This window comes from Ambystoma mexicanum, chromosome 3q (genome assembly GCF_040938575.1).
Source record: "Ambystoma mexicanum isolate Mex_15411 chromosome 3q, UKY_AmexF1_1, whole genome shotgun sequence".
NCBI lineage: Eukaryota > Metazoa > Chordata > Amphibia > Caudata > Ambystomatidae > Ambystoma > Ambystoma mexicanum.
In genome coordinates this window covers 807,938,375-807,963,065 of record NC_090926.1, presented here as the reverse complement: position 1 = coordinate 807,963,065, position 24,691 = coordinate 807,938,375, and the positions used below count along the sequence as shown (strand labels likewise).

Here is a 24,691-nt window from a genome sequence, read left to right as displayed (position 1 = left end):
TTGTGTGGCAAGAGAGACACTGTACTGATCAGTGGCAGGTCCCAGAAGAAAAAAGCAGTAGTAGAAGTTGCCAGAGCTGTAGGAGAGACAAGATGATGGATGCACCTCTTGCAAACAAATTAAATTTCAATGACCGAACCCTGTGGTACATGCACACCTTCACTACCGCCACAGCTAAGAGCAACCTAGAGGCAGGTCGACACAACCTTAAAAACCATAAAAGCCGGGAGCGGTCCAAGCCGGCTGTAGTGGGCATTGAAGGAGGATGACAGTGTAGGTAGGCGAGGAAGGTGAGTGAGTAAAAAGTGGAGAGAAGACCGAGCAGGAGGGATGAAAAGGTGGTGTGGCAGCAGTGGGGAGAGTAAGTAGCAACTAAAGAGTGGGTGGATGCAGCATAGAGCAGAAATACCTAGAGGGGACAATAGAGAGTGGAAATACCAAATAAACATAGATACCTTGAGAGGGCAGTAAAGAGTGGAGAATGGAAGGAGAAAAGAAAGACAGAGGAGAGTGTGGTGAAACCCAGTGAGGACTCAGATGAAGAAGGAGAAAAGACAGAGGGGTGAAAAAACAGGATCACCCAAGAGAGAAGAAGAGAAGCTAAGAGGGGAGATGTAGTGGGCCTGATCATTGCTGTGGAGTAGATGAAGCAAGAGGAAGTAAAAACTAAAATATAGTAGACAAGGACGTTATGGCGTGTTGTAGAGAAAGTCCTAACGGAACCAAGTTAGTTCTGGTGAAACCTGATTTGGATGTGGCAAACGTGTGGACCCTGCAAGTCCGGCAGGTGAAGAGGCCCACCTAGAGTGGAGTCAGCATCCTAACTTCAGTGACAATAGCACAAAAGCCAACCAAGCCAAGAAAGAAGTGCAGGGGAGAATCAAAACTTCATTCACTGCGAGTGACTGTTTGTTTGAGAACCAGGAGGCAGTGCACTAGTAAAGGGAGGAGTGGACTGGCGCAGTACAGTTCTCAAGCAAGCCAGAAATTCCCTCCCTAAATACCTCCCTGCCAGAGTCTTTCGGCCCTCTGGCACCAACTCTCTGCAGGACAAACGTTTCTCGAAGCAGAGAGTGAGAGGTAGATCCCTTTCCTTGGCTGGATCCTCCCTCTGCAATGGCCTCCCTGACCCCCCCAGACTTGAGCTGGGTCTTTTTAAGTTCCAGACATTTCTCAAGACTTTTCTCCTATTCCTTCCCTCTCCTCCTTCCGTGCCAACGTACCCTCTGCTGCTCCAACTGGGGCCTGGTCCCTTCAGAGTTATGAAGGGTCCAGACCACCACCCTACCAGTCCTCCCAGCATCCCTCGCCAGCACTTACCCTCGTGCTACCTTCCCTGGGGTAGCCCTGACCTGGTCCTCCTGTCCCCCGCACTCATCCTTCCCTCCCCCTCTCTTTCCCCTGACACTTGCGGCCTTGGCCCCCTCAGCACTTGCCCTCCCCCTCCCTTTGGGCACCCCACTCATGCACTTCTCCCTCTGCCCACCCATGCACTTACCACTTTGTCATGCACTTGCACGGTAGGACGGTCACAAGGCTAATATAACCGTTTTTGTTGTTTGGTCCCTTGTCCCCCCCCCCCCCGCCAACATGTCTTGAGGCACCTGGAAACACATGTGTATAGGCGCCAAACAAATGTCCAATAAACAAATAAATAAATACATCTGTAGTTTGCTTTGACAACCCCTCATTCATTTACACAGCCTACCCCAAGGTCCGGAGCTACTTGTGTTGTACAATAAGCCTTTGTTTTGAGCCCTAATTCTCCAGGCCGGAGAAGTCCATTGATCCCTTGTCTGTGTCAGACACGTGATGCAGTCGGTCATGTATGTTAGAGCTACACAAAAGGAATTAGGGTACCATCACGTCATAAAATATTCCGGGGCCAGGGCTCCGAAGGTAGCCACAATCCGGGGCCCTTAGCATTCTGACGAAGAGAAGAAGCACATGCGCTTCTAAGAACACCAATTACTCAATAGGAATCGAAGATCAAATCACTGCAACCAGGCAAATAACCATAAGGATGCGTAAGAGAACGACCATTCCACCCAGTCATTAGGTGGGCAATTCTGCCACGGAAGCAGCAACCATGGGGGCAACCAATAGAGGACATTGTATCTAGCACACTGTATTATTTTACCTGTACTGGTGTTTGATGTAGGACCATTTGTAAAATGAGTCCCTTCAAAGCATTCTCAGTAGGCAACGGAAGACAGGACCTCTTGGGGGGGGGGGGAGGGGTGAGAGGTCAAAAAGAGAGCACAACCATATCTGAAAGGTATACTTGTCTTCCATTCATAATAGATATATGATGTGTTTCCTAAAACTCTTAATGCACTTCTACGAGCAGGCGGGCCCATTATGCAGGAGCACATTGGACAGACAGGAAGTGAACTACTAGGTGTGGGTTTCATACGGCAAGGCCTGGCTTAGAAAGGCAAAGTAAGACAGAACACCGTCTCAGGTCACCGAGAGGAAGTGACTTTGAACTAGCTATTGTAGTTCCTCGGGGGTCACGGAATCTACTAGCCCACTCAGGCTGGCAAGGAGATTTTATCATGGGTGAGTACCATTTGCACGGTTCTTGACCGTGCTGGGAGGCATGGGGATGTTTGAGACCTTTATATGCCATTTACGGCAAACAAACCCGGATTGCAGTATACGACAAATATGTTTCACTGTACATGGATGGCCGTTGGGTGGCAGCATTGCACCAAATATGAAGTGTACTTATGGTGACATGAACCATTTTACAGAAAGCTCTGGTAAATATTGTGTCAGCCATCACCAGTGGGCGAGTGTATTTCTCTTAGTTTGAGGATATAAACTAAGGAACTTGCCCTCATGAGGCTGTAGGCCTCATGGGATTCAGAAGAAATTGCAAGGCCTGTCCATGATATTTTCGGTGTGCCATCCTGTAGACATAGTGGACACAGCGTGAATGTCAAAAGAATAGGATTGCGCTGAGTTGTCAAAGTATCCGGTTCCTAAAGTGAGCCTGGTTGCAGTGAGTTTTGTGATTTTAATTGTGGCAAGTCTGAATTTTGGAACGCAAGACAGAAGGGTGTTCCCGCTCAAAATTGACACCAGTAAGTGCACATGTCTGGGCTGGTAGTGTGTTTTATGCTTTTTACTATACAATGTTTGCACTGGACTCCTAACACTATGCTTTTTACCTGCAGGTTTAGGAAATGTTTGGTGATGAGAATCAAATCGGAGATTTCACAGTTAGTGCCATTCTGGGAAAGGGAAACCCCACCTCTAAACATCTGTTACTCTCAAAGGTTATGTGGAAGCTTTAAAGTATGTCAGTTACCAACATTGCCCATGGAAAAAGAATGCAGCAACTATGAATGTAGCTATCTCTACTCATCCACCCGTCACCCATCCGTCTTTCCGTCTTTCAATGCACCTGCCCATCTGCCCATCCACCCCACCAATCCTAACCACCAACCCACCCGCCCACCGACCCCACCCATCCACCCATCCATCCACCCACACACCCATCCACCCACCCATCAATCCATCCACCCATCCATCCACCCATCCACCCATCCATCCACCCATCCACCCACACCACCCATCCATCCATCCATTCATTCATCCATCCATCCACCCACCCACCCATATACCCACCCATCTATGCAACCATCTATGCAACCATCCATCCAAACCAACCATCCACCCACCCCTCAATCGATCCATCCGTTCATTCATCCATTTACCCACCCACCAATCCATCCATCCATCCATTCACCTATCCCTTGCTCCCTCGCTGCTTGATTAAAACGTGTTTGCTGTTTGCACAGTATGCCCTGTCTACCTATGGCAACAGGGCAGCGCCGCAGATGTAATATCGCCTTAGGGATGAGTGAGTCAGTGCCTGAGAGGGCAGAGCGAGGGAGGAGAGAGCAGCTTGGCTGTTGATGAATGCAGCTTCCATATCCTCACCCTTGATTCTCATCGCCCGGCCACCAGGGACATACAGCCACTGCTGAAGCCAGGGTTGAAGATGCTTATGGCTATTCGTAGCGGGACCAATAGCTGAGGAGTTACCTACCAGGCAGCTATTATTTCTGAAATCACCTACCCTATATTGACTCTTTGTTTTTGTCTTTAATATTGGCTCGCTTTAGCAGAGGTTGGATGCGGCGCTAAGCGGGCCGTGTTGTGGTGGTCAAATGTTCCTACTGAGGCTCGAAGTCCCAGAGCAGACAAACACAGCAATTAATACAACGCTTTATATTTCCATTATGCAGTTTCCATTGCATAAGGCCTCTGGCTTGGAAACAAGGCAAACGCATCTGATCTTGACATTTAAACAGAGAGCGGAAATAAGGGGAAAGTGCCCGCTACATGTGTCCATCAATGAATAATACAGCATTGCACAATATAAAGCTTTTGAAATATTCTTTTGATTCATTGATCTTCATAGGGAGGATCAATTAACCTTAATGAAATGGCAAATGCAAATTAATTTTCTATAGAATCGTATTTTAATGGATGGATACTAGAAATGCAATGTTGCATCAGCAGCAGGCCATAAATAATGATACATGAATAATTCTATTACAAGAGCAACAAACCTTATTAATCAGCTCATCCTACTGTATCTCTCAGTCCCTCCATCTCATGAACCCACTCTTCAATCTGCAAATGCAAACCCAATGAATCAATCTCGCATCCCGTGACCTCACCATTGCATACTTCCTGATGATTATCATACAACTTTGCAAAGTTCATGAAGTTGCAAAGTTCTCAGCAGGACCCATGAATGGCCTCGCGGGCGAGGCCCCAATGAAGGATATTACCACAGGCGACCCTGCAATAAGCCAGATACAGATGTTTCCATAGAGGCAATGCACCCTAGAAATGCTGCGCCGAGAAACACGCGCGTTATAAATGACTTATCATATCAACCCCATGCTCCCTACCCCAAGGATCTCTAAAAGCCAATTGGGCTGCCAGGGTAGAGAGTGATATGCTCTTTTCAAAACCTTTACATCTAAATTGAAGATCCCTATTCAACCAGACTGGAGAAGATTGGGACTCCGTTGAGAAGCGCATCTTCCAAAGTAGCCCGAAGTCTTTCATGCGATTTGAGCCTGGAGGTCGCCTGCATTTCTGGAATGCTGGGGTCAGCCATTCTGAAAGGCCTTTGTGTCTCAGTCTCTGGCTTTCAGTTTCTATGGTGTGAGATGTAGCTGACCCGCAGCACCATGTGGAAGAATTGGGAAGCAATCCGTGTGGATTGGGATGGGCCAGGCTGGTGAAATAGTCATGGTCATCAAGCAGGGAACCATGTCACCTTGGAGCAACCAGGATCACAAATGCATTGTTTTACCTGATTTGCGCTTATACCGCCATGAGCATTGGAGATTGCAGGGAAAGCAAACAATGGCGGCCCTTGCCTATGCCTGGCGGTCCTTGCGTCTGATGCAATAGTGAGTGAGATGACTGCTTTTGCAGGAAGCAAACAGTCTTAAACCCTCATGAGCATTTGAGATTGCAGGGAAAGCAAACAGTGGCGGTCATTGCCTATGCCTGGTGGTCCTTGCATCTGGAGCAGCAGTGAGTGAGATGGCTGCTGTTGCAGGAAGCAAACAGTCCAATATCCTCATGAGCATTTGAGATTGCAGGGATAGCAAACAGTGGCGGTCCTTGCCTATGCCGGGTGGTCCTTGCGTCTGGAGCACTAGTGAGTGAGATGTCTGCTGTTGCAGGAAGCAAACAGTCTTAAACCCTCATGAGCATTTGAGATTGCAGGGAAATCAAACAGTGGCGGTCATTGCCTATGCCTGGTGGTCCTTGCATCTGGAGCAGCAGTGAGTGAGATGGCTGCTGTTGCAGGAAGCAAACAGTCCAATATCCTCAGGAGCATTTGAGATTGCAGGGATAGCAAACAGTGGCGGTCCTTGCCTATGCCGGGTGGTCCTTGCGTCTGGTGCAATAGTGAGTGACATGGCTGCTTTTGCAGGAAGCAAACAGTCTTAAACCCTCATGAGCATTTGAGATTGCAGGGAAAGCAAACAGTGGTGGTCATTGCCTATGCCGGGTGGTCCTTGCGTCTGATGCAATAGTGAGTGAGATGACTGCTTTTGCAGGAAGCAAACAGTCTTAAACCCTCATGAGCATTTGAGATTGCAGGGAAATCAAACAATGACGGCCATTGCCTATGCCTGGTGGTCCTTGCGTCTGGAGCAGTAGTGAGTGACATGGCTGCTTTTGCAGGAAGCAAACAGTCTTAAACTCTCATGAGCATTTGAGATTGCAGGGAAATCAAACAATGGCGGCCATTGCCTATGCCTGGTGGTCCTTGCATCTGGAGCAGCAGTGAGTGACATGGCTACTGTTGTAGGAAGCAAACAGTCCAATATCCTCATGAGCATTGGAGATTGTAGGGAAAGCAAAAAATGGCGTCCATTGCCTGTGCCTGGTGGTCCCTGCACCTGTAGCAGTACTGAGTGAGATGGCTGCTGTTGCAGGAAGCAAACAGCCCTAAACCCTCATCAGCATTGGAGATTGCAGAGAAAGCAAACAATGGCGGCTATGCCTGGCGGTCCTTGCACCTGGAGCAATAGTGAGTGAGATGGCTGCTGTTGCAGGAAGCAAACAGCCCTAAACCCTCACCAGCATTGGAGATTGCAGGGAAAGCAAAGAGTGGCGGCCATTGCCTATGCCTGGTGGTCCTTGCATCTGGAGCAGCAGTGAGTAAGATGGCTGCTGTTTCAGGAAGCAAACAGCCCTATCCATGGAGAATCCCTCATTTGACACATTTGAGGGATGGATCTCCTGGGATGACGGAAAGTGCCAGTTGGGGGAATCTGCCTGGTAATTCCCCTTCCCTGCAATGAAAGAAGCCACCTGGGTTCGATGTTTTATCACCAAAAGTTTCATTTTCTAATTTTCGCTGTTTTAAGATTTTAGAAAAGCAGCAAAATTCAGGCCAATGCTCACTACAAACACCTGTCGCCCCTCAACGTTCCCCCCTAAAAAGAATTATCCCCTTTCCAAAACGTACTATCTGTGCCTATTTTTCTATTATATAATGTGGGTGAAGGTCTTGGCAATGCACACTCTGCAATGAAAAATGTGTGTGGTGAGTATCCTGCTATTAAACCAATGGCTACTGCAGCAGGGACACAAAGTGACTCTGCCCATATTACTATTCCTTGTGCTAGTTAGCTGGCTGGCATTCCTACCTCCATTTCGGCTTACAGAAATCCTTGGGGCAAGACTATTTGTCGGGACTATGACATGGGACTCTTGTTGTGCTAAAACTGAAGTGGAGTCACGAAAATCACCCTCACTTCCCTCCAATTTGCAGATCCCACTGCTCCTTGAGAATTCCACTGACCTCATTCTTGTCCCCTGCGCTCCTGGTTTGCATCCATAGGTACCACCAGAGGATGGGACCAGGAAAGAATTCCCTTCAAGAGAGGATTATCCAGAAACCACCACTGTAGGCGAGGCTTCCTGTTTCCCCACTGCAAAGCTCTGATTAGAGTTCTTGTGTGTTAGGTGAACTCTTGTTAGAGGCCTGCAACTGCTAACTTAGGCAATGGCAGATTAACCCACACTAGAGCCCTCTTTTGCAGGCTCTAACACTTCATTATCCCATTAAACTCGGTGCAGGTATACTTCCATTCCACCATCCTTTCAACTTAGATGCATCTGATATTATGTACAAATAATTCAGAGACTGTAAGGGTTTATGAGTTATACTTATGGATGTCCTCTCCTTCCCCCAAAAGCTCACTGTCTCTAGCGCTCTGGTTCTCTCTAGGCTGGACTACTGCAACATCCTCTTTCTAAATCTCCCTGCTTCTACTCTCCTCCCTCTGCAATTCATCCAGAACAGGACTACAAGACTTGTATTCGGCCTCAAGCAGTGACATTGTATCTTTCCTGCCCTGAAATCTCTCCATTGGCTCCCAGTGGCTGCAAGGATTAAATTCAAGACCCTTTTCACTGTTCATAAGGCTTTGTGGTGCCTGGGTCCACAATACCTTCCGCTCTCCCTCCGTAAATACCTTCCTACCAAAGCTCTTTGCTCCGCCACCTCCAACTCCCTCAGAGTCAGTCACTTCTCCAAGCAACGAGTTGGTGGTAGATCTCTTTCCTCGGCTGTGGCCCTCCGGTGGAACAGCCTCCCTGCCTCTCTGAAACTTGAGGAGAGCAATCTTCAGTTCCAAAAGCACCTCAAGACCTTCCTCTTTGCTTCTGCCTTCGCTCTTCCTCTCCCCTGCTGATCTGTCTGCTTTGGCACCAGGCACCTGTTTACCCTCCGATTTCCGGGCCCAGGTCCCTGCCCACCCAGCCACACACCCGCACTACCTCCTGGCAACCCTTGCCCTTGGGTCTGTATCTGTAACCCTACAGTCCCCTTACCTGCACTTATCAAACACCCCTTGCCTGCACTTTAGCCTTGCACTTGCCACCTTGCTGGCTGCACTACCAGTTTTTGTTTTATCCCTTACTCAGCACTTTCCACTCCTCCCCTCTCTCTTGCACCTTCCCACTTCCCTCTCCCCTGCACTTGCGTGCTCTCAATGTCACTGGGCCTAGTAAGATCATTGTTTTGTCCTCCCTTGTTCCCCTCCCCTGCCTCGTTGCGCTCTGAAACACTTGTGTTTGAGCGCGATACAAATAAAATATCATCTCTTATGATAACAGTCTATGCCACAATATATGCACATATCTTCACTAAATGTGTCTAATGTTAGGGAATAGGTAGGCAATGCAGAGGTTCACGGCTGTGATTTACAGCCAGCACTAGACTAGCCAGAGCAATGACAATAACAGATACATTTAAAGTCAAAGCTAGATGTTCTGTTTATATAGCAATTGTAATATAATCTAAAAGGCATTAGTAGGTAGGTTAATTCTGAGTGAGGAGAGGTGATGGTCCAGTTGAGAGGTTTTATGCATTTTCATCAAAATTCAGAACATTACCTATCAGTCAGAATCTCTCATATCAGTGGCATCTACTGGAAATGTACCCATTATGATGCTACTTAAATTTCATCCCCTGTAAAAGGACATCTGTATTTATATCTGGGCAGGACTGGGGTCTTGAACGCACATGCCCACTTTTACAAAAATGTGTAGGCGTAATGCCCAATAACAGGTATTCACACAGACTCACTGCCAATTTCTGTGTCATCTAATCTTCTATGATACACTGTGACCCATAGACAGGAGCATTGTACCACGCGTAATAGGCCCCAGTTCATCCACTTGAGTGAGCACACAAGTCCAAATGTGTGTTATGAGAGGACCATCTCTGTACTGAAGACAACCTTCCACAAATTGTGCATGCACAGCGATTGATAAAAAATCCCACATGTGTCATGAGCAATTTGCACTTGCCACACTTTGCACATGAAAATTCACGCAAAAAAAGGACCAAATCAACAGGCGCTATCCTCTGGAGTTAAAGTTAAAATGGGACGGTGCAGAGGAGCAGGTAGACACGTCATCCCCAGCTCCCGCCCCTTCACCTCTGTCATATCGGAATAGCAGGAGAAGAGCCCTATGCGTGACACCAGGTACTATCCCAATATTGCATCGAGTGTATGAGAGACAATATGCACTCAGGCAACCATATCGAATGTACCCTCGCACTGAAAGGGTGGAAGGATGTCTTCAAACACCATTTGACATAATGGAGTGATAAGCAAAATCTGACGAGGGCAGAGTGATGTCATGAAGGAGACATATGAATATGTACTGAAATTGTATAAAACTACTCAAGAACAAAGATGTAGAACAAAGATGTAACTGAAGTAACAAGAGAAATATGTAATTAAAGATGAGGAAATCATATATACAAAGAAGATAAAGTAACCTGCTGACTACTAAGTGTATATACGCAGAAACGCAAGGTAGTTGCGGCATATAGAAGCTTGATGTAGAGGAAATCATAATGTGGCTAGGACGGCCATGATGGAAGATCGACGTCGGACTGGTATTAAAACCATGTTTAAAGATGTGAAGGCAGGCGCTCTGTTACTAGTCTTTAGCTTCTCCTCCTAACACACGTTTTCATGACTTCATCAATCTTCAGGAAGGCTGAGTTTCTTTATTTTTCAGGCGAGTCTGCATTTCTGTTTCAGGTGTGACAAGTTAATTAGTTCTGAGGATTCTGGTACTTGTATTTTTCGCACTTGATATTGCTGGCAGGTGACTGGAAACAACTCCCTCCATAGCACAAATCTTCCCCTTGATGGGGAGAGGGGGAAAGCCATGGTTGTGGCTCTCCAATGTAAGGCATGATGGCCCTGCTGCACTGCCTTGTGAGCCCAGGACTCCTGGAACAATGTTTAAAGATGTGAAGGCAGACGCTCTGTTACCAGTCTTTAGCTTCTCCTCCTAACGCATGTTTTCATGACTTCATATTAAAACCAGTTGAGCAACCTCAGAGACAGACCAGCGCTGCAGAGATGTTGGAAATACAGCTTTGTGTGAGAAATAAAGAGGAGTCTATTTGGCCTGGGATCAAGGATGCTATTTCAAGAAATAATTGCGAGGCACAAGGGGAGTCAAAAGGATAAGCCATGTACGTAAGGCATATTTCTCTTAGATTAAGGAAAGATGGAAATATCTGCAAGAGCCAAGTATTGGACAATTAAAAATGTGAAAAGCCAATACAAGGTGGAGAGAGCAAGTCTCCAGAGGCCAAGAGGAGTAATGACACCCAGTATAATTGAATCAAGTAGCAGTACATAAAAGGTCAAAATGGACACATTTGCGGTCTCTTCACACATCATTCAGAAGCCGAAAACAAGGGCTATCCATTAAGCTTTAAATGAAGATAGTGGTGTGCTTACACTCCCTTAAAAGTCCCAGAACAGAAAACAAGCTGCAAGGTCAACTACAAACGAGAAACCTTGGCTTGGGGCCAGACCGATGAGAGACGATGGACTAATTGGGAAAGTGGGGATCAGTCTGACGTTACTCTAAGAGCCCACAGTCCATTCTGCTTACGTGCTGCTAACGAGCCAAAATGTCTAAGGTTGGGACAGCATGCCAACCAATCAGAGGGTCTATGAAGCAACATGCTATACAATGTTGCATAGGCAAACTCGCTGCCATTTTTCAGTATTATACGTATTTAGAGGTAGTTCGAGGCGTGCCTAATAGATAAGGGTCAGCCAATGGTGTCATTAACACTTACGTATAGAATAGGTCAATATGTTCCCTTAACCAATCCCTCCCTTCAATAGGCTTTCTAGTTTGCCACGTAGTATGACGTCATAAATGACGTACATTCAGGGATAACACCTCTGTATAAACAAGTTTGTGTGTGAGTGTGTTGACTACAGTCTGTTGTTTGCCAGATTGCCCTACTTTAGTCTATGTTAATAATAAAGTAGTATTTTGCCATATTCTTTGAGTCTGTCCGGGTTATTTGGGTATGAGATATTTATTGGTAATTCCATCTAGCACAAGAGATGATGCAAGGTGCAGAGCACAATGGTAAAAAGTGAAAACACTTCTTTGTCTAACTTTAAAGGATGTGGCCCACTTTCAGGGAAAGTATATTACAATAAGTAACACGCATTGGCAAAGCCAACAGTTTGGGGTTTTGTGCATGTATGGGATAGACATTTGCTAGGCAATGATATAAAGGTATACCTGCCAATAAGATCGCAACAGCTCTAAAATGAAGTAATTACCAGAGAATATGGTTTCAGGACCTGGCAAATGTAAAGCTAAAATCTTAAGCCAAAACTATTGGCTTTGTCATTACTTGTTTTTGACAGGACCTCAGTGCAAAGAACAGATATAAATCAAGTGGCCGAGGACACACTTGGCTAAGACTATTTTATTACACCAGTAGCCGTTTACAGCCGTAATTAATCCATTAGTTCTCGGCAGATTTCTTAGGAAAATACTGGCAGGCTATAGCCGATGTTACTACTTGAGAATGCCAGGGCAACAAAATCCCAAGGGGATGTGTTTTAGGCAGGGGTGGAGGGGGGCAAGGTGTGGGTAGCAATGGTCATAGGGATTAGTAAGACCATGGGCAGACAGTGGGTGGGTAAATAACCAAACAAAACCCACAAGCTGTGTTTCCCTACTCACATCTTCACCATCCTACCTGTAATCCAATACAATCGGTTTGGCTTATAGGTAATAGCCCAAACTAAAAACTGTTCCTGCAGAAGGATGTGCTTTGGGTGGTGGGGGCAAGAAGTAGGTAGGAATTGTTATAGGGATTCGTTTCGCCATGGACAGTCAGTGGGGGAGGAGGTAGACAACCAAACAAAACTGACAAGCTGTGTGTCCCTCCTCACACGTCATCTCCCTCCTACCTGTACCCCCATGCAATAATTTCAGCACATAGGTAATAGCCCCAACTGACAACTTTTCCTGCAGAATTGCCCAGGCCTTACATCTGACAGGGGTCTTACAGGTGGAAAAGAGTCGCTATCTTTGTGGGCATGGGGATCCTTCATTTTGCATGCGTCTTCTCAGGAGACATCCATTTTGAATTAGCAAAGTGGATGTAATCTTAGTTACATTCCTATCCCACCATTCATTTCACAGGTAAAGGATTTTTGGACTAACGCTGATGAAAAAGGTTCCCTTTTACTGTTTCGTGAAATAGGCACAATTTGCACAGTCACAATTTCCTAAAAGTATCCTTTGAAAAAAAAATTGTCCCTTCAAGCCTTTACATCTTTACATCTTTTCATTATGAATTCTCAAAAGCATAGAAAAGACAGTTATAGCCAAGAGGCATGCTGAAGTGTATCCAAGAACAATGTACAGGTGTGGTGTAGCAAGCAATTCACTATTTACAGTGGCACGTCAAGTGCAGAGAAGTCCTGCACCGAGGGATACGGCAGTGTGGGATTGAGCATCGTGGCTTACCTGTTCGTGGTACTCGATCCCCATGCTGAGCGTGTTGATGAGAATGGCGATCATGATGCCGCGGCCAAAATATTTGCTGTCTACGATTTTTCGAAATGTTTCGCAGACCAGTTTCCAGAGCTTCAGAACTGGATGGGTTTTCTTTGTAGGTTCCTTACCCCGCTGAGGGTCCCGCTGGTCACTGTACTGGACGTCTTGGGTGAATTCATACACTCCTTCACCCTCAGACTCCACAACCTCATTATCGGTCACTTCTGGGTCCTGTGCGGGGGTCTTCATGCACTGGGGGCAGTGTTCAGGGCTGCATGCTCCACTGGTAGATGTTCTTCTGTGTCCAGAAATTTTACAAACAGCTTTGCAGGCACCTGAAATTCAAAGAGAAATTGTAAATCATCCATGCCGCAGAATCAGGTGTCTATTATTGGAGGTATTTAACATTACGAAGAGCTTCTCTAAGGCGCAGCAGCACACTATGCAGAGAACATCAAACAGGAGGCGCGCTACATAAGGAGGGTGGAGGTGCAGATGGAGGACTACTGTCTATGGTTAAGTGCTAGCACAAGTGTGACGAATTTACCATCTGCACATTGGGTGTGCGGTCACCTGGGTTTTTTGAAATGTTTAATTAAATGAATGATGGTAGACCAACATCCGGGAAATGTCTGGGGCTAATCCAAACACATGTTCCAGTGCTCACACCACGACACACGCATAGACCCGTGTTCTCTGGGTGGACACAACCTATGGACACACCACCCTGTAATATTTGTTTGGGATATGACAGCCAGGCGTACACTATGGCATCTCCAGAAAGGGGCAGGACCAACCTTCTCCCTGCCATGGGCATCCTGATTAACTAACAAAGGCTCCATGGATCCGCCCTGCTCTTTTGCTCGGCGCTGCCGCTGGTGGCAGCAATTATCATACTAATAGAGAGTACTTCAAACAGGACGACATGGGGACCAAGCTACAGAGGGTAACAAAGGAGACAGGCAACCCCAGTAAATCTCCCCGCTAAGGGACCCCATTCATCATGTACAAGAGTGTGCTTTACAGGAGCAAGAGAGGCTGGTATTGCTGCAGCTCCAAGGGAGACCTGCCACTTTAAACAGGAACCACAGAGAGATCAATTAAGCAGAGAGACTCTTTGATCAACAACAGACAGGAAGATGGGTGGGACTTAGTATCACATGTTTTCAACCCTTTAACTTTCCTGTTGCAAAGCATTCGGGTTATGACCTCATGCATACAGGAGATTGTTAATGGGGACCCCAGGGTTGGTTCATTAGGGCTGAGATCCCTTTTGGCCGATCATCTGAAGACTTTTCAAGGAGACGCAAGAAGAACTCATCATTGGACTATGGCTGAAGATACAGCCTGCCTTACATCTTCCGCCAGTGAAGGAAGGCCAGGACCAATGTCATCAGTTTAGATCAGGGTTGTCCAACTCCAGGCAGCAAGGCCCAGATCCATCCTGGGTTTTCAGGATACCCTCATTAATATTAATGAGATAAATTTGCATATAATGATTCTAAATATATGCAAATGTTTCCCCATTGATGTTAATGAGGGATATCCTGAAAACCCATCAGGATTCTGGCCCTTGAGGCCCGGAGTTGGACAACCCTGGTTTAGATACTGGAACACAACTCTTCCTGTCTCCAGCATACAAACGTTGGGCCTTATTCATAAAGATTTGTCTAGGAGACAATTGGGTAATACCCGTGAGAATTTTACGATTTTCCCATGATACTCATGTGAAAATGTGGTCCCCAGTGGGTCATTTTATAATAAATGGCAATTGGATGCAGGAGAATGCCAACGTAAGCACGTCTACGCTGTTGAGCACCCTGCATGCAATTGTTTACATTAGCAAGCCAGAGAGTGCAAAAGGAAAGAGTGAAACCACGCAAAATCACCATTACCCTTTCCTTTTTACGCTCCATCTTGTAAAAAATGTACAAGCCGCCTTCAAATTATCCTACGGAGACAGTCTTTACCATGATTTCCTATGCAGTCTGAATGCTTTAAGCAGGCGCTAAATGGAAGTATTTCCATAGGAATCATTGTGTTTTCACCTGCATAAAATTCTCCTGCAGGCATAGATCATTCCAGAAAGAGGAGGAACGCTCTGCTTCTTGCCACTTCTGCTCTTTGAGCTGTGCTTGAAGGTGCACGCCATCATATGCTGCTCAGCCACATGTAAAATGACCCGCACAGAGGTCTCAGAGACGCTGCCGCCGTCTCCAGAGTTCCTCCAGTGTTCGGCTTTGTGAAAGAGGTGTAAGGTGGCAGGTGCACGAATCTGAGATGTGCACAGGCATCTCAATGCTCCAGTGTAAATCAGGCCCAGTCATCTGACAGCAAGCATAACCCACACTGCTTTCAGCAGGGCAGGCTACTGGGTTCAGGTGTCTGCAAAACCCACACGCCTTTCAGCAGGGCAGGCTACTGGATGTTCGCAAAACCCACACGCCTTTCAGCAGGACAGGCTACTGGATGTTCAGGTGTCTGCAAAACCCACACGCCTTTCAGCAGTGCAGGAAATTGGATGTTCAGGTGTCTGCAAAACCCACACGCCTTTCAGCAGGACAGGCTACTGGATGTTCAGGTGTCTGCAAAACCCACACGCCTTTCAGCGGTGCAGGAAATTGGATGTTCAGGTGTCTGCAAAACCCACACGCCTTTCAGCAGGGCAGGCTACTGGATGTTGGCAAAACCCACACGCCTTTCAGCAGGACAGGCTACTGGATGTTCAGGTGTCTGCAAAACCCACACGCCTTTCAGCGGTGCAGGAAATTGGATGTTCAGGTGTCTGCAAAACCCACACGCCTTTCAGCAGGGCAGGCTACTGGATGTTCAGGTGTCTGCAAAACCCACATGCCTTTCAGCGGGGCAGGAAATTGGATGTTCAGGTGTCTGCAAAACCCACACGCCTTTCAGCAGGGCAGGCCACTGGATGTTCAGGTGTCTGAGGTTTTCAGTCATTTCATTATGATGACAATAAACGAACACTGTTTATTTCATACTCAAGGTAGAACCTACTGCAACTGCATTAAGAGGTGTGCTTCCTTTTGCTTTTAAACAACACAAAAGAAAGCAATTCTCTTTCTGCACCTATTAACTCTTCGCGCATCTGGCAACCAGAAGCTGCCACCTCTAATTACATTTTCCATCAGCGTGCCCATTAAACATGGCATTTGCTCTTTTTCAGATTTTAGCAGAAAAGGTCAAACAGGCTGACGCAAAATGCACCTCGGCTTTAGCACATCTCATTACACACAGGCCCAGTTGTTGCAAAATGTTAATATGGAGCATCTCTCAGGTCAACGAGATGCAGATGAGCCGAATGCATATGCATGGCACCACCTCCCAATCAGCAGCGGAAAAACCCAATTCCCAAAGTTCTGCTCACAAAATCTATGAATCACCAATGGTGCACACGGAAGACATCTGTGTCGCGCGGAACACAATGTGCACGCGCACCTCACCCCGGATAGGTGGCCTAAGCTCCCATACTCCATGTATTATACATGTCAAGGGCTCACACACGTTCAAATCCCCTCTAGTGCCACATTGGCCACCGCCAGCGGCACCATGCACTCTTCTGAGGGTTAGCCAGATGTGGCCACTGGTCCAGCCAATGAGATTCACCAGTCGCAGCCCTGGGGAGTGTCTTGAGTGCAGAAGGTACTGCTGGTTCTAGTTTCACAAAGCATATGACCTGAGATACGAGGTCATAATGCCATGGCCTGATGGATGGGGACTGTGACCTGTCGTGCCCTCGTGTCACACTGAACCCTCGTGCTTGGTGGCCACGCTCCTGGAGCAAACACCAGCTGCGCCCCACAGCCACCTGGATCTTCATTGCTCATCCTGGGGCTGATCGACTTGGATTTTTCCTGGAGCAAATTGAGCAAATGAGATGTCGGGGAGCACCTCCGATCTGCACCAGCTCCCTTATGCATGATGCACAAAGCCGAAAGCTGGCCCTGGACCCACCCTCGCTGAGATGCTCACGTGGAAATGGGAATCCCCCAGGCGTGCTCAAGGGTATCTTAAAGATGCGACAGGACTCTCCTAGCTGCTCTGGTTTCAGGTTTTGGGAATCAGGTGTAGGGTAGCAGGGGTAAATCCGAGGGTTCCATGTCATTTCATAGCGGGATGTTTTTTCGCAGGGTTTTTTACCGCAGATTTTTTTGGGAAAAAACTCATCAAATTTTTTAATTTTTAATTTTTGGGGGTTACCCACCAAACCCCACATCCCCTTTAATTTTTTTAATGAAATGACGTCATACCAAATCGGAGATGCTCACATCCACCTCCTGGTCTAAACCAGTGCAAATATTGAAGACCTCTCCCTCCTGTTCAGAAGGTTTTATATTTTTAACAACATGGTTGCCCTCATGATGCAACGTGCCACAAGAACTTGTAGAGCAAATTTTAACAAATTAAGGTTGTTGGCAGTAACTGACTAGACTGAGTGAGTGGAGCTACAACAGTTTTGCATATTTCCTCACAGCATTACATTCAAGAATATCAATGAAGTAAACATGCACAGTCTATGACGGTAACTTGCAGTTCGTGTACCACGCCTGCCCTTGCAAAACAGGTGCACCCTAACAGATTGCCAGAGAGCCCTCTCATGGGCACGTGGTTCAAGGAGCTCAGTCTTCGGCTTGGCATGACTCTCCAGTGGCAGGAATTTCTAGTAAAACAGCGAACCGGTGGGCAGATCATTGGGGAAAGTTAGGTTGTGCCGCTTAGGAATGCAGGAAATCCTTTGCCATCAAACTCTAGGCCAGGCCCAGTGCTTAGACGGAAATCCTTTGCCATCAAACTCTAGGCCTGGCCCAGTGCTTAGACGGAAATCCTTTGCCATCAAACTCTAGGCCTGGCCCAGTGCTTAGACGGAAATCCTTTGCCATCAAACTCTAGGCCTGGCCCAGTGCTTAGACGGAAATCCTTTGCCATCAAACTCTAGGCCTGGCCCAGTGCTTAGACGGAAATCCTTTGCTATCAAACTCTAGGCCTGGCCCAGTGCTTAGACGGAAACGCGGCCTTCGCTCTTTCAGGTGTTGCTTAGCCACACATTCATTCAGGTCCACAGCCACCACTTCAAGCACAGGCAGGAAGTCAGAGGGTAAATGTGAAGTCAGGAACCCCACATTCAAGAGCCATATCAACGTGGCACCCTCTTTCTTACTTCTGTCATACTCACACGGGCATGTGTGGCACACTCTCCTGTATACCACTCATTATACCCTGCCAGGGTAGCTACCAATCTCTACTAGGGTAAATCTAAACGCGCACCTCTGGAAGGGATTCCTTCTTCTCTGGAGTGTTGACGCCCCAAACGGAAGTGGATGTCACTCCTTCCATCCGGCATTAGTGGACGGGCACCAGGGGACCGCAGCACAAGCCGTTAGGGGCCATTTTAGTGGACTCCAAATTCACCTGTGACAGCCTCTCCTCTATTTCAGCCGGAATTACAGCATGACCTGAATGGGGCTGGACATGCACTTGAAAGGATTAAAGTGTCCAGGAGATAAAGGGTGTATTAATATGCATAGGCATAGTAGGCTAGGAAAACCATGGTTCTGCCACAAGAAGTGGGCCCAGTTCTAAGGGAGTCCCAACTAACCACTGCAGCAAAGGTCTTCGGGGACCCTCGATTCAGAAGCCATGGATAGTTCTTCACACTTCCTTGATAGCTCTTCCTCAATGGCTCCGTTAAACAGCAAAGATTAATGGACTCCACTGAGGAAGCTGAGTGCCCCCGAGTGGGAATCCAAACTGGGGAAAGCACATTGGATTCAAATTAGAATGCGCTTCATCATGTGTGCAAGAACGAGAGGACATCAGGGTTTCTTTGATGTGTGTTATTTGTGCATGTAGCTCCTCAACACATTAGCAGGCTCTAATAACCCATGTCAGCTTCTGGCCCCACCCAATCAATTCTGTATGTTTGGCACTACGGTCTGTGGCGGATCAGAAAAAGAACACAGACACAGTAATGACATTTGCAAAAAGATGTATTAAATATGAGCACCCTTGGCAGGTGCGGCAGCCAATCAGGTTGCTACAAACCCGAGCTGCATCTATCAATGCAAGCCTGGGTTCGGAGCAACTAGAATGGTCTGCAAACCCACCCTTCCCGTGGCACTGCTTTTTCTCTCCTTCTCTGCCTCCAATTCCCAAATCCAGCACCTCAACACCCGCTCCCTGCCCCCTCCTTACCTGAAAGGGGCTCCTCCTGTCGGACTGCACCATCCACTTGGCTTCCTGGTTATTGCCATGACAATGGAAGAGGAGCTCCAAGTAGAACCCCACCTTCCATTTCCATGGCAATCCTGACTCTCCCCGGCCGCTGCTACGAACAAAGCAGCGTATGCGGGTTTCCTTTTTTCCAATTGCTAATAGCACCGCAAGGGTTTGCCTCGGTGTGCTAATAGGAACAATATCATTTTCTAAGGGCTTCACCAGCCCGGTAACGGCACCCGGATGGCGAAGCCCACAGAACACAATATCATTGCTTAAATACAGAAAATGCCTATCTCTCCCGCTCCCTGTTGCTAAGGGGTCTTAACTGCTTATATAAATAACTAAGGTGCTCGTCAGTCATCAAGAAAGTTCCAGAAAATGAGTCGGCTGTCCGAAAACTAATCCTAACTGACCCTACCATTATTCAAACTCACTAGAGTTAGGAGAACGACTTTCTTCTACTGACGAGGCAGTGTACTGCCTGTAGTTCAGAGTTTTCTCTTCAATATAGTATTTTGAGATAGTCTCTGGTCACCTGCTGTATCAAGGCTTGCAATTCTTTTACAATGTCTTTGAGTGTTCCCTTATCTTTAGGGATTGCTTCCATGGCCTTTTCATGAAGTTTGTTTGATCCCTTGTACAATCTTGCAGGCTCGATTTTCCTGGAGGGGCACCTTTTTGGTTGGCCACTTTTCCCTCTTTTTATCGTCGTCTTTTCCTGGTTGTCTTTTATCTTGGCCATTTCTCTTGTCTGTATTTCATACGCTCCTTTCTCTAATATATTGCATTTGGCCCCCCTTAAATGCTGGGTTATTCACCCCTCTTCCCAGTGTAGTCATATCCACTTCTTACTTTCTCAGGTTTAGTTATAATGTTTGTTTCAGTATTGGTACAATTCAAATTTATAAACTCTGCATTTTTTTCAGATGTTGTCAATTTCACGGGGATGAGTTCCTCCAATTACATGACAAATCCCTGTTTGGCCTCCCGGCCCTCCCGCTTTCCTCGCTATCTCTCGTATCACAGGGGAACATCTCTGTGGGACTGCAGTTGCTTGGGAAATTCTCTCTTACTTGGCTTCTCCATCAGTTAGTTCTTGTTGGCATCTATCTCTCCATCTCTTGTGGTTCAGTGTTCCGGTGTCCCTTCAGGTAATCAGTGCCATGGATGATCCCTCAGCGGATTGGTGGCAGCGTAGTTAGTTGGGCAGCCTGCCCATCATGATGACATCTTGGTGGTCATGACACCAACAGGTTTCTGGCTCCCGTACTCTTGGTGGTCAATGACTCTCCAGTGTCAGTTGCTCTCATCCAGAGAAGTTCTGAACTTCCCGGGCTCCGGGGCTCTGGTCAGTTCCGCCTCTCGCCTGTATTACACTATCAGGGGGCCTCCCCTACTGGTGCATGCGTTTCTCTCAATCTCTCCTGGCTTGGCGTATCATCTGTCTTAAGGCTCCTCGCTGCAGTGAATTGGAGGTTGGTCCTTAAAGAGACATATGCTGTTCATTGATCATCATGGTTTATGTTAAATTTGTCTTCCTCACAGTTTCTGGATTTGTTGCTGTCAGGCATCTCAGACGGTCCCATGTATGCTATCAAGGGAAATTGTTTAGGGAGTTCCTTAGAAGAACGGGAGTCTATGTTCCCAAAGGGGGAGTCTCTCCCAGTGAGGTCCCACTTGCCCAGACCCTTAGGGATGGCATTGCGGGGTGGGCTCACCATCCAAGCCTCAAACGGGGGGCTCCCCACTTGGGGAAAAGTGATAAATTCCCTCAATTAGTCACAATCCCTTTTGCTGACTTATAAAAATCGCTATCTTGATTTCATTTAAATCAATCTCAGATATTAAAAAAGGCATATATTTCTAAAAGCCTACCTCTTTCACATTCTTTATTTACCTTTAGTGTTATAGTTCTTTAGGGGGGCCTGGTTCCATCTCAGCTACCCCACCATGATATATTATGCCTTTGCCTTTGTTTCTGTCCCTGGGACAAGGCCTTTTAATTAAAGAGAATCCTTGCCTGGGACAGCTGTTTTATGCCTTGGCACAATGCCTATCCGGAGCACACTCCACTAGTGATTCCAAGCAATGATACAGAGTTTACCCACTCTATTGATTACAGACCCTGTTCCAACTATGAACATCCCTCATAGGCGAAGCTTCAGACATTGCTGGACACTTCCATACCCAATAAAGAGATGTCGATGTTGCTTTACTTGATTAATTGATTGAGCCTTTTAAAACAGAAAGAATTCATACATCTAAATGAAGGCTCTGAGACAATGTCCAATACACTATCTATCCACAGGCGGCATGTTTCAGCACTGATAACACAAAACATAATATTACTCCCACAATCTTTATTTATAAAACTGAAAATGCGTGGGTGGCTTCGTTTGCGGCAAAGCATTGTTCCTTATAAAATTCTACACTGTTTCACCAATCTTCAACAAATTTTGCACAGTTACCTGTTAGGATCCTATAGACATTACTGGCTAAATGACATTTGGACACACCACCCCTTTCCCCGGATTTCAGCAAAACTCTGAATTTGTTTGTGAGTTTGTGGCTTGGTGAAGCATTGTTCCTTATACAAGTCCACACTGTTTCACCAATGTGTACCAAATTGTGCATAGTTACCTCTTAGGACTCCCTGGACCTGACAGGCTACATACCATTTGGACACCCCCCCTTCCTCCATATCTCAGCACCTTCACACATGAGACGTTGCCTGAAATCGGAAAAACATCAATGTGGTCGTAAAAGGACCGGCCTTGACATGAGGAACAAAACTTCGAGGTCCTTAATGGACCTCGAAATACCATGTTTTAAGAAGTCCCTAGGATGCACAGTGTCTGAGATATTTGCACTGCAATGCACCACAATGTACTGCACCACACCAGGGTGAGATGACAGGTGGAGAGAGAGCACAGAAGGTATGCACCAGCGCACTCGCCTCCCTTCCCCCAACGTCTGCTCCAGTGTATGTTAGCCAGCCACACGCGCCATTCACAGTGCAGTTTACTTCAGGGTGCAAAGCGCATCAAGCTATAAGCAAGTCAGAACAGCTACTTACAGGATCATTTATTTTCAACAATTGATGAGAGTGTTATCATGTCTGTCTACAAAACCTGTTCGGGGAATGGGTACTTTTGCTAGTAACCTAATAAAACACATCATAGAAATTCACATTCAATTATATACATTGGACATTCAGAAGTTTCAAAAACTCATGATCATCCATTCCAATCACAAACTTCTGATTTCCAGCACACCCAAACAAGTTTCAGTCTAAAGAACAAATGAAAGACTTTACCCAGGACGGTGTTACAGTAGAACAGGTGTATCTCGAGTGTTGGGAACAGCAATAGGGGGATTGCATGGCCTCACAAATGAACTAATGCCTATTTTCCCCACAGTCATATATCATATACAGTGTTTACATAATCTTTCCTGAAAGAACAGACAGCTCTGGGTCTGTAACATGAGAACAGGTGCATTCTTTCTAAGTGATATGCTGACATCCTTGTGAACTTTGTATATAGTGCCCTGACCGAACATATTGCCAATTGGCAACCTTTTAAACTTTGTTCATAAAATACTTTCTCCTTTAACTGTGACATTAACAAGCAGTAGAAATATTATTGCTTCTTTAAAATTGATAGTTAAAAGGTGGACAATTGCATTTAGCCAAGTTCCATGTGTATGCACAATGGACATTGATTCTGGACTTTTGATTTGAAACGCAGAAAGAATTGCAAGACTTCTTGAATAAGCACTTGTGCAGTCTTGAATGAGCACATTAAAGCTGATTATTGGAATCTTGGAAAGGGGCGAGGCTCTCACAACACGTTTTTCCACATTATCCAAGACAACAATGTTTCCAATTGTGCTATGGGGAACATATTGTATATTTTGATAGGAATAGTGTTTTGAAGCACCCTAGCAATTGTGCACTAGATGCACCACAATAGTTGTGCGCTGGTTGGGGATATAAGTTTTATATATTAAATCAAACGTTTTTTCAAAGCGAGACCCATGTTCAGTGTGATTTTAAAGTATGAACTGAGGTTGTATTGAGCTCAGATCCATCAGGGGCATAATTTTAGAGGTTAGGAGTTGACAATTGACCCAATTGAACCTTTTATTTAGGAATATTATTTTGATATTGTCTCTCCCAAACCTGCAGGTTAGTGCACATGAAATCTGCATGTACTGATGAAACCTATGGCATTTTGAAACAACTTGTCTTCTTTTACTGTACAAAAAGTGTGGAGAAGCAGCCACCTGCCACTGCAGGAAGTCCCGCCCCCCCTACTACCTGTATGCTGGAAGCCTGAAATAGTGCTATGTTTGACACCAGCAGTTGTGACTATTCCAAGTCGAGTCTATGAGAAAAGGTATCCAATAAGAAAAGCATATCAGATGTATGCCCGAAGAGATGATAATCTCTTGGAGGAGATCCCCGAAGGAACATGAAAAAGAGAGGACGAGAAGTTGGTGACGTCACAAGAAACGAGTGTGACGCACTGAGAAGACTGGCTGATGAAGAGAATGTATGGACCTTATAGAAACTGATGACACTTCATCACTAAAACCCAACACATCCTTTCCTCTCTCCCACCCCACAGCATACACCAACAACCGAGCCTCCATTGGCCCCGCCGCCTTGTAACCCTCTTGTCTCTCCCACCCGTCACACCTGATGAGGTCACCAGACATTTCCAATTTATGAAGGCCTCATCCAAACAGACGGACCCAGGCCCCTCCAAAATCATTAAGGAGAATATGGACTCCCTCGCCCCAGCCTTGGCTGATCTTTGCAATCTCTCCTTCTCCACTGTAGTTTTCCCAACTGCCCTTAAGCACTCCCCAGTGCACCCTCTAGTGCACCCTCTTCTCAAGAAATGCCTTGTGAAGTTGGCTATCTCGCAGCTGACCCTCCACACTGAATCTATTGGTTGCTTGCATGACGATCAGTCAGGCTTTAGAGCATCCAGAGTCACAGAAACTGCTCTTCTGAACACCCATGAAGTTTCTGCTCTCTAATCTTAACACTAACACTCCCTCTGTCCTCATTCTCCTTGACCTCTCCTCTGCGTTTGACATGGGTAACCACAACATCCTGATCACACGTCTCTGTGACACCTTGGGAATCACAGGTCAGGATCTGGCGTGGTTCATCTCCTTTCTCTCCGACCACCCATTCCAGGTGGAACTCAGAGCCTTTCTCTCGACCATTGCTCTCTCAACATGTGGCGTTCCCCATGGGATCTAACCTCTGCCCTTGGTTCTTCAACATCAACATGGCTGCCTTGGCACGTGTGATTGCCACTTTCACCTCTAACTTCCAATGTTACGTGGATGACACGCAACAATCTTTTAGGCTACCTGCAGCTGCCTCCTCCTCCTTGCACATATCTAACTGTCTATCCGCTATTCAGTCATGGTGTGCTGCAAACAACCTCTGCCTCAATGCCAGTAAGACTGAGATTGTTCTCATTGGGAACCCTTCTCCTGCTTTCCCACTTTGGCTCTGGCCGGC

At 46.5% G+C, this 24,691-nt stretch overlaps 1 protein-coding gene across 12 annotated transcripts in view; it reads right to left on the bottom strand.

Moving 5' to 3' along the window:
* Positions 1-24,691, bottom strand: part of CACNA1G (calcium voltage-gated channel subunit alpha1 G) — a 1,457,373-nt gene that overhangs the window by 622,597 nt on the left and 810,085 nt on the right. For all 12 annotated transcript variants that reach the window (XM_069654906.1, XM_069654897.1, XM_069654896.1 and 9 more), the window contains one exon: positions 12,883-13,247. In XM_069654906.1, the coding sequence (XP_069511007.1) occupies positions 12,883-13,247 (365 nt within the window). The remainder of the gene's footprint in view (positions 1-12,882; positions 13,248-24,691) is intronic.